This window comes from Carassius carassius, chromosome 11 (genome assembly GCF_963082965.1).
Source record: "Carassius carassius chromosome 11, fCarCar2.1, whole genome shotgun sequence".
NCBI lineage: Eukaryota > Metazoa > Chordata > Actinopteri > Cypriniformes > Cyprinidae > Carassius > Carassius carassius.
Genome location: NC_081765.1, coordinates 772,737 through 787,188, shown reverse-complemented (window position 1 = coordinate 787,188; position 14,452 = coordinate 772,737). Strand labels below are relative to the sequence as shown.

At 41.7% G+C, this 14,452-nt stretch overlaps 1 protein-coding gene across 1 annotated transcript in view; it reads right to left on the bottom strand.

The window, feature by feature from the left end:
* Nucleotides 1-12,104, bottom strand: part of LOC132152605 (mitogen-activated protein kinase kinase kinase 12-like) — a 49,559-nt gene extending 37,455 nt beyond the window's left edge. The window contains exons 1-2 of the mRNA XM_059561354.1: nt 11,667-12,104; nt 11,408-11,591 (exon numbers count right to left, since the gene is read on the bottom strand). Coding sequence (XP_059417337.1) covers nt 11,408-11,591; nt 11,667-12,084 — 602 coding nt within the window. The 5' untranslated portion in view covers nt 12,085-12,104. The remainder of the gene's footprint in view (nt 1-11,407; nt 11,592-11,666) is intronic.
* Between the last annotated feature and the right edge of the window lie 2,348 nt (nt 12,105-14,452).

Genomic DNA, 14,452 nt, shown 5'->3' with positions numbered 1-14,452 from the left:
AAATATATGAAAGTTTAATTTTTATCATTACATTATGGAAAATAATGAACTTTATTTGGTGGTTTGTGGACAACACGATTTCGTCTCTGCTCTTTGCGGATGATGTTGTCGTGTTGGCCTCATCAAGCCAGGACCTTCAGCATGCACTGGGACGGTTTGCAGCCGAGTGTGAAGCAGCTGGGATGAGAATCAGCACCTCCAAATCCGAGGCCATGGTCCTCAGTCGGAAAAAGGTGGCTTGCCCTCTTCAGGTTGGTGGAGAGTTCCTGCCTCAAGTGGAGGAGTTTAAGTATCTTGGGGTCTTGTTCACGAGTGAGGGAAGGATGGAACGGGAGATTGACAGACGGATCGGTGTAGCTTCTGCAGTAATGCAGTCGATGTACCGGTCTGTCGTGGTGAAGAAAGAGCTGAGCCGCCAGGTGAAGAAAGAGCTGAGCCGCAAGGCGAAGCTCTCGATTTACCGGTCAATCTACGTTCCTACTCTCACCTATGGTCATGAGCTTTGGGTCATGACTGAAAGGACAAGATCCCGGATACAGGCGGCTGAAATGAGCTTTCTCCGCAGGGTGGCTGGGCGATCCCTTAGAGATAGGGTGAGAAGCTCAGTCACCCGGGAGGAGCTCAGAGTAGAGCCGCTGCTCCTCCACATCAAGAGGGGTCAGCTGAGGTGGCTAGGGCATCTATTCCGGATGCCTCCTGGACGCCTTCCCGGGAAGGTGTTCCGGGCGCGTCCCACTGGCAGGAGACCACGGGGAAGACCTAGGACACGCTGGAGAGACTATGTCTCCCGGCTGGCCTGGGAACGCCTCGGTGTCCCCCCAGAAGAGCTGGAGGAAGTGTCTAGGGAGAGGGAAGTCTGGGGTTCTCTGCTTAGACTGCTGCCCCCGCGACCCGGCCCCGGATAAGCGGAAGAAGATGGATGGATGGATGGATGAACTTTATCACAATATGCTAATTTTTGGAGAAGGACCTGTAGCCGGCTGAACGTAGCCCTACCGTATCAGTGTATTCTCTTAAAGTGACAGACTTTATATTAATCGAACAGCAACAACAAAGAAATCACTCACTGCTCTTGATTGAAAAGCCTTTGTATCTTTAATAAAGAATAATCTTTAATTTATACAGTCCAATATGCAATGCTGTTTTACAATTGATAATTCAATTTCTGTACCTAAAAACTAATGCTAAAAAACTGAAAATCACTATGTATTTTATTTGTGTTATATTTTTGCTGTTGCTTGTAAAATTCTTAGAAATGTGGGCGTTTACTCTTAAAATTAAAGAAAAAATCCTAGTAAAGAAAAAAGTAATTCAGAAAGCATCTTAACCCTTAAAAGAGGTCTTAATGTCAAACTTGTTAGGAGCACAGACGAGGACTTTTAAGAGGCTTAAGAGTTTCTTTAGCAGAGGAGAAAATGACAGAAAGACAAAGAAGCAAAATAAATGTGTTGCAGACAATGGATGACAGTGAGTCAATAAGACGCTATAGATTAGATCGTGCAGGGATCATGTTTGTGACTGATTTTATTAGAGATGTGCTAACATCTCCGACACAGCACAAAAATGCCATAGCGCCAGAAATTAAAGTAATCACTACATTACGATATTTGGCAACTGGGAAAATACAACAATGCAATAGTGATGATTTGGGTCTGTCACAACCTTCTGTAAGCAGAGTGATCACACAAACAATTACAGCACTTTCAGAACATCTTATTGTGTCACAGTTCATTTCATTTCCACTGGACATTCCCACCTTGCAGGCTCAAAAAACTGCATTTATGAATATAGCAGGCTTATAGGTGCGCACAATCAGGGGGAATGAACCGTTAATAGTTTGTGCTATACGCTCCCATGTCTGCTTCTTGTCCCTTGCTGTCACACCCGGCCCGAATTTTCCTTTAAGAATGGCCTTGTGTTCATCCACTAACTCGGCTAACAGTAAACACTGTTCCTCTGTCCAGTTTGGCTTTCTCGCCCTTCTTGGTTTTGATTCCATGTTTGATACATTAAAACCAACATTCAAACCGCCACTTAAATAGGACAGCAATCACTGTAATTGGAAAGAGTGGAACTATTTTTATCATTCTAAGCCAATCAAATACCTTATAGGAAATTAAAAGCAGGGTAAATAAAAAAAAGGATTTATATACACACATATAATGTGAGTGTGTGTGTGTGTGTGTGTGTGTGTGTGTGTGTGTGTGTGTGTGTGTGTGTGTGTGTGTGAGAGAGAGAGAGAGAGAGAGAGAGAGAACGGTCAAATAGGAAAAATTACGGATGTAAATTCAAAGTGAGAATTAGAATAGACCCTATACTTAAAATCACTCTTTTTGTCCTTCTTGGACAACAAACCAATCACAGTCTTCAAAAGATTGTGTCATACATAGCAATGGGGTCAACCCCGCCTCCTCACTAAGATGAAAGTTTTTGTCTTTTCCTTACTCAGAGTTGCTCTCAGATCGGTCCCAAATCGCTCTTAAGCTAAGACTCTTACGTAAAAGTTTTTAAGCTAAATTAAGAGTTTTCTGAGAGGATTCTTAAAATCTTTATGAATACGGGCCCTGGAGTTCAGACATCAGAAAAATATTAGTCTATAAATGTGTTTTATATTTTTAGATGAGGGAAATACACATGCATCAAGGGCATGACAAAAAAGGAAAACAAAATATTTTATAGACTTTCTGTGAATGACAATCCACAAACCAGAAGCAACAATATCTGCCGAACAGAAAAAAGGTTGTCTCTTTACAGAACATAAAACAGGGCCGCTGTTCATTTTTCAAATGGACCTTATAGACTTGTTCAGTGAGGTTTTACCCAAGTCCCCTGTGTCTCCGCTGGTTCCGCCCAGCCCTGAATCTCTTGTTTCTCCGCTGGATCTGTCCAGCCCTGATCTTCCTGTATTCCCTCCCAGCCTCCCTCTCACGCCTCCTCCTAGACCAGTCAGTTCCTCTGCTCCATTTCCAGTGGTTCAGTCCAGCCCTGAATCTCCTGTTTCTCGCTGGTTCAGTTCAGCCCTGAATCTCCTGTTTCTCCGCTGGTTCTGTCCAGCCCTGAATCTCTTGTTTCTCCGCTGGATCTGTCCAGCCCTGATCCTCCTGTATTCCCTCCCAGCCTCCCTCTCACGCCTCCTCCTAGACCAGTCAGTTCCTCTGCTCCATTTCCACTGGTTCAGTCCAGCCCTGAATCTCCTGTTTCTCGCTGGTTCAGTTCAGCCCTGAATCTCCTGTTTCTCCGCTGGTTCTGTCCAGCCATGATCCTCCTGTGTTTCCTTCCGGCCTCCCTCTCTCACCTCCTCCTAGACCAGCCAGTTCCTCGACCTCATCTCCTCTGGTGCCAGTCAGTCCCGCAGCTTACCCTCAGTCAGCGCCATCTTGGCGCTCCAGTCAGCCTCGGCACTTCCAGTCTCCAGCTCCGCCTTGGCGTAAGGATTCCCTGTCTCCGCCTCCAGCCTCCGAGCCCTGGAATCCAGCTCGGTCCTTCGACCCAGCGGCTCCACCTTGGCTCTTAGCTCCCTCGTCTCCACCGTGGCCCGGCATCCAAACCAGCTCCACCGGGTTCCCTCGTCCCTCCGGCTCCACCCTGGTCAGTTGTCGACCATCTGCCGCCTTGGGATTCCATTCTTCTGGCTTCACCTCAGCACTCCATTCCTCCGGCTCTGTCAGGCTCCTCCTTCCCTCCGGTTCCACCTTCATCCTCAGTCACTCAAGCTCCGCAGCAGTCTTCCAGGTTCCCGCCTGAGCCTTGGTCGCCTGAGCCTTCTGCTCCGCCTTGGCCCTCCACTTCCTCTGCTTCACCCTGGCTCTCCGTCTGCTTGGCTCCAACCTGGGCTCCTCATCCACCGGCGCAGTCTCCATCAGTCGAACCCCTGGTGTTGTCGGCTCGTCTTCCATCATGGCTCCTCCCGCCGTTGACTCCACCGTGGGTCAGCATCCTGGCTGGTCTTTGGAGGACCATCTGGCTTCTCCTGCTCCGGGCTCCTCTCTGGCTCCTCTCTCCGTCAGCTCCACCCTTGTTCCATGCTCCATGCTCCCTCTCCCTTGCCTGCCCCTTGCCTGCCCCACACCCCCCTCCAGAACCCCCACCCTCCCTCCGCTGGAATATCTCTTTCGGTGCGAGGACGCACCGTTCCGGGAGGGGGCGAACTATTATGATCATGGACTTCCTGTTCCTTTTGTGTTTCCCTATTTTGGTCATGTCCCATTCCTTGTTTGGTTAATTGATTAATCCCCACCTGTTCTCCATTCCCCCAATTACCTCCCTTGTGTTTAAAACCCTGTCTGTTTATTTCCTCCTTGTCCGCGATTAACAATTTTACTTCTATTGACAGTAATGGAATGTTATACCTTACGTTTAAAGATTTGTGTTGGTTATGCCCTTGTCTCCCGTGATAATTAAAGGACTCTTTTGATTTATATATTCCTTGTGTGTTCTGATTCCCACACCAGCATACACATTTGTAACACAATCATTATTGCCTCATTGTTTTTCATATAATGCATTTAACTCATTTTAAAGGCTATTGATGGCTTAGTTCTGTTTTTAGAAAAAAAAGGGAAAAAAGGTTAATATTATATTACATTATTATTAATACATTATTATATTAATACTTATGTGTTAATTAATATTTGAAGTAACAAAACCATGGTTAATTTGCGGTTACCAGGAACAATGATTTTTGGTGTTATTCTTGTTAAAATCACGGATAATCTTGGTCAGGGAACCTGTAGATGCGTTGGTGGTGGTGAAATTTCCGATACTAAAACTTGTTTTTAACATCAACAGCCAAAAAAGTTTCACAGGAATGTGTCAGAAAGTGATACAAGGGCCTCGTATTTACCTAAAGGATTAACAGTTTATTTTAATAAATATAAAATATTTAAAAGGTGTTGTTTTTATGACTGTAAGTCATTCTCCTCAAATGCTAATGACATTAGAAAAGTCTATACCAATATTGCATGTAACGTTAGAGACAGTCCCTAAATTTCAAGCCAACTTTATGCCAGGTATAAGGGCTTTTATTGGTCCCTTTACGATCAGATTCCTTTATCTTATTTTCATTTACTACTGAAGTTCTGTCAAAGGTTTGAATATCAATTCAAATTGTGGGCGTACTAAGTAACAAACTATGATTGAAAAGATTATTTTTCTAAATTTGTAATTAAGTACAAGTAAATGTACAGCTTTAAAAATATATTTAAGAAAGTACAAGTACCTGAAAAAACTACTTAACTATTTCTCTGCCAGCATTTTTGAAAAATGTTGCCAGCCACCGCCATCGATTTTGATGATTTTCACTCAACTTTGATGGCCTCCAGATCAAGGCCTGTATTCACAAAACATGTTTATCTTACTACTAAGAGTTCTTCTAAATAGCAGTAAAAGTTTTTAGCTAAGAGTTTTCTCTTAAAACCTATTCACAAAGCTGCCGAGACAAACTTTTACTAAGGAATAGACAAAGGACTTAAGCTAAGATTAAGGGTGGGGTTGACCTTGTTGCTATGGATAATGTCAGCATACTATGCACATAGTGATTGGCTGATAGTCTCTGTCAGAGATTTATTCATAGAAATATTGCAGAATGCAATATTATGTTGCCATATTCAAATAAAGGTTTAAAAATAAAAATGTTAATTTCCACATTCAAATAAAATTTTTAAATGCAGGCTAAGTGTCACTAATAAAAGAATAGGCTATATATTCGGCTAACTGTCAGCCTTGTAAGCTTCTCGTAAACAATTATTCAATATACACTAGGGCTGCCCTCGACTAAAGAATTTTCTGGTCGACTAGAAGTTGTTCATTTTAAGCATTAGTCGACTATAAGTTGCACTTTTATTTATAAACTATGTAAATCATAATAATGAACCTTTAATTGCCTACATAGTCTAATAAGCACACGCAAAAAAGTCTTGCCACAGCGCACCGGCAAATTAAATAATTATGAATGTGTTAGGGAAAAATAGCAAGTACATTGCATTAACATTTTAATAATATATTGTTACACTAATGCTTTTTTGTTTTCGGTTTAAGAGATCAGCGACACTCATCATCTCCGCAGTATGCACCTGTATGCATGTTTCATATGAATTACATAATCTGATCATATTTGTTTTCTATTTGGATTGGTTCATTTAAAAGTTTCACTATCTATAGATATATTTTTCATGTCTGTAATAAAGCAAGCATACAGAGTTTCAAAGTGAGACACATTTAAGTTCACAGAGTCCGAGACTGCAGAAAGTGCATTCTATTTCCTTTCATTATTTTACAAAAGCGCAATATTTTGTTGTTATTCTGAGTGCACACAAATAAATGTAGAGTCTTTACAGACACAAAAGATGCATTTCTCTTATCTGTATGACCAAAAATGAAGTATTTTAAGAGCAAATGATCTCACTGGTGCCTCTATCTGTCCTGCAGTAGCCCAAGCACGCTGTTCAGCTTCCACACTCCGCACAAACATGCACACTTTTTTTCTAGGCTAACAAGATTGAGCTACCATGTAAAGTTGCTACTACATACATATTTCAGATGATAAGCCATATTTGAGGTCGATGAATGTTAGGTGAGCATATGGATGTCTTGTCCGATGTACTATTACCACACAGACCAGCCGTTAATGATTTGTCCATCACTGACTGCGTGACTTTGCCACTTCATGTGGATTTTATTTTAAACATTTTTTGCGACTAAACGACTAATACAATTTTTGTAACATGCATATGAACAGCATTTTAATTAACAATTTTTGTAACATGCATATGAACAGCATTTTAATTAGCAGAGTAGAATAATCATGGCCGATAGTGAGACATGCAAACATAAAAGAAAACCAAAGGACGCGAGAACAGCTATATAGGCTATTAAGGACATAATAAAAAAATATGGAGTTGGGATAACCTCCTAACCAAAATGATACCTTTTTAAAAGCTTATTATCGGCAAATGTTTCTAAAATGTTTATATTTTCAGGTAGATTGCTGGCAACAGCCTTTTTAGGAGAGTTCAGATTTGGTCTTAGTGACTTAGTGAATGTTTCTCAGATTTAGGAGCTAATTTTAGCGCTAAAACGTTTTGTGAAATACTCTTAGAACAAAAATTTAGGAGTCCTAAATTTAAGACTGACACGCCCATTATTTTTACAATTTTATCCTAAATCGGTGAGTTGTGAGCTACTTTTTGCATTACGATTCTTTATGAATACGGGCCCTGAGCCTCTACTTTTGAACAAAAAATCTTTTTTTTTTCTAGCTTCTATCATTCTTTTTTTTATCAACACTTGAACATAGCTAGGTTTCAGAAAATGCATAATTTTAAACAAAAACTACATCTGGATAATATTCAGTATGATTTTCAAAGCATAAATCCAGCAAATTGCTTCCATCAACCCCTCCAAACTTATACAGACATATACCACTTCCTGGATCAACATTTTACTCCTTAACATTATGCAGTTTTCATTTAAATGCTGTCTATTGTTGATAATCACATTATTTTCATATGCATCTGTTTACATAAGAGATCGCTCATTTCTCTGTCCTGTTTATGTGTGTTTTTGTACAGGAGGTTTTGTACTTGTTCAGAAGATGTTTAATAGCGCCCCCGAGTGTAACACAGTGAAAACACTTAAAACTTGTCAATGGCGGGGAAGCGTTGTCTTCTAAATGATGAGATAACTCGTCAATGGTGGGGAAAAAGTTAATTACAGTAACGTGAGTAGTTTTAATCCGTAACCTCCACCACTGAAAACAGACAAATGATCAAAACACAGGTAAACAGTCCAAACAACAGGAAACACTGGCAAAGAATATCCAGGGAGCAGGCAAGTAGTCAAAAAACAGAGACAGGAAATAAGGTGGAATGCTCAGATATGCAGCTGACAATAACAAGGCTTCACAAATACACAGGGTATAAATAGTGAGAGACAAACAGGATAACCAAGTAACAAGGGGGAGGAGCTAATTAAACACCATGGAAACTAACAAGGGGAACCATGGAAACAAGACAAACAGCAGACGAGACCGGCAAATAATTGTGGGAAATGGACCACGGCATTCTAGCTGGTGATCATGACATAGCCCCCCTCCTAAGGAACGGCTTCCAAACACTCCTAACAAAATTAGAAAATCTAGGAAGGAAGCGGATCAGAGGGTGGGTTTGAGGGCCAGGTCCATGGATTGGACCATGGCCTGGAGACTGAGGCAGAGCCGGCAGGGCTGGAAGCCAGGGTGCAGCTGAAGAGCACCAATGCAGAGCAAATGACCATCAGGGTGGAGCAGGCAGAACTAAAGACCTCCTGTGCAGAGCAGATGACTACCAGGGCAGAGCTGAAGACCACCAGGGAACTCCAGGCAGCATTGAAGACCACCAAGGTAGAAATGAAGAGCACCAGTGATGAGCAGGTGGAGCTGAATAGCACCGCAGCAGAGCAGATGGGACCGAAGATCCCCACTGTGGAGCAGATAACGACTACAGAAGAGCAGATGGATCCGAAGATCCCCACAGTGGAGCAGACATCTACCACAGCAGAGCAGATGGATCCGAAGATCCCCACGGTGGAGCAGACAACCACCACAGCAGAGCAGACAGGACTAAAGATCCCCACAGTGGAGCAGACAAGGCAGGAGACTACCAACCAGATCTGGAACCCACCACGGTGGATCTGAAGGTCACCAAGGCGGAACTGCAATAGAGAGCACAGAGAGGTTAGAAATGGTCCCTGTGGCCATAAAAGGACATTCAGAAAGTTCAGGAACCACTTTCATGTTTGTGTCAGGATGGGCTAAGAGTTCAGAAATGGCTTCCATGGCTGTGACAGGACAGGCAGAGAGTTCAGAGATCCCCTCATAGGCCATTACAGGGCAAGCACACAGTTCAGGGACAGTCTCTTTGGCCGAGATAGGGCAAGTAGAGAGTTCAGTATGATGATTCAGGGTTGGCATCATCTGACCATTTGACCATCACTGATGAGTTTGGATTGATAGTGTTCATCAAGTCCAAAACAAAAGAAATCAATGAAAGCATATTCTGGGAGACATTAGGAATGTCTAGAAAGCTCTTAATATTGTCCTCGAGTGGTGGGTCACCTTGAAAAAGAAAAGATGATTCTTTTTGCAGGATCCATGTTGGCGAAGTCTTCTGTCATGAACTCTGCTTTGAGGCTTGTACAATGAGGATCCAAATGCAGATTTATTGGAGGGTTATCCAGAATAAAAGTCCAAAACAGGCAAATGATCAAAACGCAGGTAAACAATCCAAACACAGGAAACACACCCAAGGGATATCCAGGGAGCAGGCAAGGAGTCAAAAACCAGAGACACTGGAAACAAGTGGAATGCTCAGAAATTAAGCTGACAATAACAAGGTTTCGCAAAGACATAGGGAATTTCACAGGGTATGAATAGGGAGAGACAAACAGGATAACCAGGTTACAAGAGGGAGGACCTAATTAAACACCATGGAAACAATGTGGAACCATGGAGACAAACCAGGCAGAGGGACAAACAGCAGACGAGATCTGAAAAGAATTGTGAGAAATGGAGTCCAGGATAGAATCGCAATGGAATAGGGAGGAGTGCCCTCTACTCGATGTCCAGGGTACTCCAGCTGGTGATGAGGGGATGTGATAAAATATTTTGGGAATAAATAAAATGTTAATTTCACTATGGCACAAAAATGGAGACATGGGACAGGGAGTTTCCAATCATTTCTTTAGAGAATCTTCAGGATTGGATGTTGATGCATTAAGTACGTTTATGGTTATGATCGAGTTATAATCCACCTACAGTGAGTTTTTACTCACATGGGAAGTTGTGGGGAAGTCGTGACCTAGTGGTTAGAGAGTTTGAGAGTTTGACTCCTAATGCTAGGGTTGTGGGTTGGAATCTCGGGCCAGCAATAACACGACTTAGGTGCCCTTGAGCAAGGCATCAAACCCCCAATTGCTCTCCAGGCGCCGCAGCATAAATGGCTGCCCACTGCTCCGGGTGTGTGTTCACAGTGTGTGTGTGTGTGTGTGTGTGTGTGTGTTCACTGCTCTGTGTGTGTGCACTTTGGATGGGTTAAATGCAGAGCACGAATTCTGAGTATGGGTCACCATACTTGGCTGAATGTCACTTTCACTCACTTTCACTTCACATAGTCAAGGTACAGTCTTAATTTGGCTGACATGATGCATAATTAAATACTTGATTTGGATGGATGTAAAACCTTGCCTGTGTTGAGTTTGTTGCACATCCACACTTGTAATGATCAGGGAATGGCAGCCGATTCTCGTCATATCATTCACAGTGCTGATTGCTTACACAACTCTGAAATAAATTCTCTTCTCTAACCCTTACCTACACCATAGCCTTAACTTTAGTTTAGCATCGGCAGCACTTCATTAAAGACAGTGTTACATGATTAGACCCATCTATATTTTTTCTGAACTGAATTCATAACAGGCGACCAAATGATTGAGTTGACCAGTGAAATCGACTACAGGGTGAGGTTTGCACTTAAATAATCCTGACAATCATTTGCTGAAGAACTGAAGAAATCTGTGCTCTGTATTTCAATGCAGAGTATAGCTGTATAAATGCTGGATGAAGACAAAGTCATGTTTTTTTAGATTTCACAAAATCTGGGCTAACGAAAAACCTACATTTAAAAAAGTTAAATCTAAACATACCATATTTTTAAGAACACAAGTCATATTTTTCATCTGAAACGTGCTGCAACTAAGGCCTATATTGTGACTAATACGATTCATTTAACATTAAGAACACAAAATATGAACAAAGTGCACACAAATACACGCACACAACAGTTCTAGCATTTCTAACTTGACATCACAGTCTATTCATAGTAAAGCTAAAATGCAGTCAACCCAACATATAAAAAGTTTCACGGCTCAGTTTAAGGATGATGAAGGTTGATGTTTAGCATGGATATTGGTAAATAAGTGAAGAACAAACCTTGTTTACATAAAAAACAGTTTAGCAAAGAAATGTTACGCTACATCATCAGTATGGAAACATTTGGAATTGTGCTGAATGAGAGAGGTGCATGAGCCCAACACTGGTTTCATTTTCTCAGTTTCACTGTAACAAATGTGTTCCTTTATAATAGCCTAACTCCTCTTTAGAATAAATGGCACTATAATGTGTATAGTATTTATAATGTTTGTAAACATTTAATTTAAGATACTTAAATTCCTATTTTCCTTTACCTATTTCTAAATGTAATAATAATAACATGTGTCATGTGACTTATACACTGATGCAAATAATCTTTTTTTTCCCTCAACCATGCAATTTTGCCCAATTGCAACTTATACTCAACGGCTACTTATTTTTCTGGAAAATGCTCTACTTATAGTCTTGAGGGTGAGGCTGGTGTGCAGGATTGCATTCACTCACTTGAAGGTAATGATGTTGGGGTGTTTGAGCTTGCGCAGATGTTTGATCTCAGTCTCCTTGATGTCTCGGACTTTCTTCACAGCCACGTCCTCACCATGAAACTTGCCCAGGAACACAGCTCCCTGTGCCCCGCTGCCCACCCACTGCAGCTCGGAGATCTCCTCGAATGGCACCTCCCAGGATTCTGGAAGAGACATTCCATTATCTCTGTCCAAAACAACATGGAAACACTCGACTGCTCTCCAGATGCCATACTCACCTTCCTGGCTCTGCTTGTGCTCTGTCGAGTAAGCTTTCCCAATCATCGTCCACACTGGCTTTAGGCATCCGAACAAGCCTTCCAAAAAGCCTCCTCCACCCGCCTGCAGCCGGAAGCTGTCGGACTGGTTGCGCATGGCTCCACCCTCGGCTCCGCCCTCCTGCAGCTTAAGCACGCTGTTAGAGAAGTTGGTGGGCTCGTCGCTCAGGGTGGGGCTGTTGCTGTGAGTGCCACTCCCGCCCCCCACCGGGTCGATGGAGAGCACATTACGGAGGACGCACTGGGTCGGGGTGAGCTCGGTGTCTGGCGTGCTCGCTGGCACCTCCGAATCAGGCCGACAGAAGGGGGGTTCGGAGAGCGGGGTGCTGAACCCTGAGAGGGATGGGGAAGGGGCATGTTGTTCATGGACACAAGCCATGGGTGCAGAAAGGGTGAGGGTAGCCCTCAATCGTCAGCACAGCTGGAGAGAGAGATCACAACACAAGTAATAATTACTGTGAGAGGGCATTCTTCTTACTGCTTAATTTGAATGCTAATTAAATACCAGAGTATATTAGCGATGTAGTAATTATGGTGGGCTGATCACACGTGTGGATCAATATCAACAACACAAGGATGCGTTCATTGGCCAGTTGCATATAAGGTCTAACTTGTAGACTAGTCTTACAAGTTAGTTATCTTTTTTTAAATTCAGTTATATAAAAGCATACATTAGTCTACACTGAATCCCAGAATAAGACTGATTACCTCTTGGATAACAGCTAGTTGGTCAAAATCATACTTAAAACATTATCTTAACATAGAAGCTAAGTTTATGCAACTGACCCCAGGTAAGTAGAAACCGCCTGAGCAAATGGCTTCAGACTGCCAAAGCACCATAACTTTATCATAACTAATGTTCTCAAACACATTTGTAAGGGGTTGTAAAAGTTAAGTTAACTCAGTCCTTCCAGCACCATTCTCTTCACCAACCTGCCAACGATTAATGTCATTTCAGTAGCCTGAATAACAGAAGCATTGTTATTGTGCATAGGGTCAGACATGTAGAGACCAGCTGAATTCTACACACAGTTATCATTCACCAACTTGTTGAATAATGTAATCATCATTGTTAACAGATCTGCAAAATCTGTGCACACAACAAAGCGCACAAAAAATGTTGTATGCATGTGGAATTAAAAAAAAAAAAAGAATTATTTGTAAAGAAGAACAAACTAATCAATTTTGCACATGGAAAATGCTGTTCATGTCTGTGACTTAGATAGATACAGGCTGACTGAGTTTAGCTCCAACACTAATCAAACACACTGCACAAGCTCATCAAGGTGTTCAGAATTACTAGAAGGCTACAGGAAGGTGAGCTTGATTAGGCTTGGAGCCAAACTCTGCAGGACAGTGGACCTCAAAGGCCAAATTTGACAAGGCCTGTGCTATTGTGTACTACAGTGCCACACATTTTTCCAGTTCTGGAATTTAAAAAACAATCTTTGTTTAAGAGTTATAAGCCATTAATCAAACAAGCCTGCTTCAAGGAGAATAACAGCAAACTCTGATTTGAAGCAAAAAATCTGACAGAAAGACGAAGGTCCCCATGAAGCATTGTGAATGACATACATCAGGCGGAACAAAAGAGCTCTTTTGACATGATTTGCTTGCAGAGATTATTTTGATTGGTGGAGAGCTCTCTGCAGAATTATGGGTAATGTAGTTTTTCACCAAGAAATCGGCTGTTGAACACAAGCTTAAATAATTTATTAAACAAAAATGTATAACAAAAAGATTAAATAATGTGGGCTGATGGCTTCAACAAATGCAAATAACATTGATTAACAACCTCATGGCTCACAGTAGGTGTGTCTTTAAGGGTAAGTTATAATTGAAATGTTATATTATTAAAAATCAATGCCCCTTTGATGAAACATATGGAAGCATATGGGTAGCAATATTCAATTCGGAATGTAATATGCAAAATGACAATGCAATATGTAAAATGGCAATGCATTTCTGTATTTACATTTACATTTTCCAATACTATTGTGCAACGTATGGTGCAAAATGAAAATGAAAATTAAATTACATAATTTTCATTTGCCATTTCACACACTAGTTTTAATATGTAAAATGAATACTTATTTTAACGCTTAATAAGTTGCAAAATTAAAATGAAAATGTATTACAGAAATGATTAGATATGTCTAACATGTTTAAGCAAAAACTGTGACAAAATTATCATTTAAATGCTATTTTTCTTAAATGCATTAACACTCACAGTCAAGACACTTACGATTGCATTTTCATTCAGTGTCCCGCAATGAATGTAACAAAATTCAATGTGCACATTGAAAATGCATTCCGAGCCGATCACGTGTCCGCCCCCTCGCGCCATGTCAATCACTGCGTGAACAAGGCGGGGCTTGCAGAAGGTCTGAGACTCAAATCTCAAGAAGAGGATTCAAGTGAGAGAACATGGACAAGACCGTTGGTCTGTGTACGTTTTGATAATTTCGGTTTATGGCTTCAATATTTCATTCGCACTTGTGGGCGGAGCTGAAACGCTGCTTTCATCTGATTGTTTGAATCGTTCCACCTTCAGCTCGGTCTTTTCATTCTTTCAGACAGAATAAGAGTTTAATTTGACATGAACCAGAGAAATGAACCAAGATCTACAGCCTCCAGCCACTAGAGAGCGCCCTCTCGCGGCTGGAGACGGTAATGTTTTCTCTTGGTTCTGAATAAATGCGACTTATATATGTTTTTTTCCTCGTCATGACGTATTTTTGGACTGA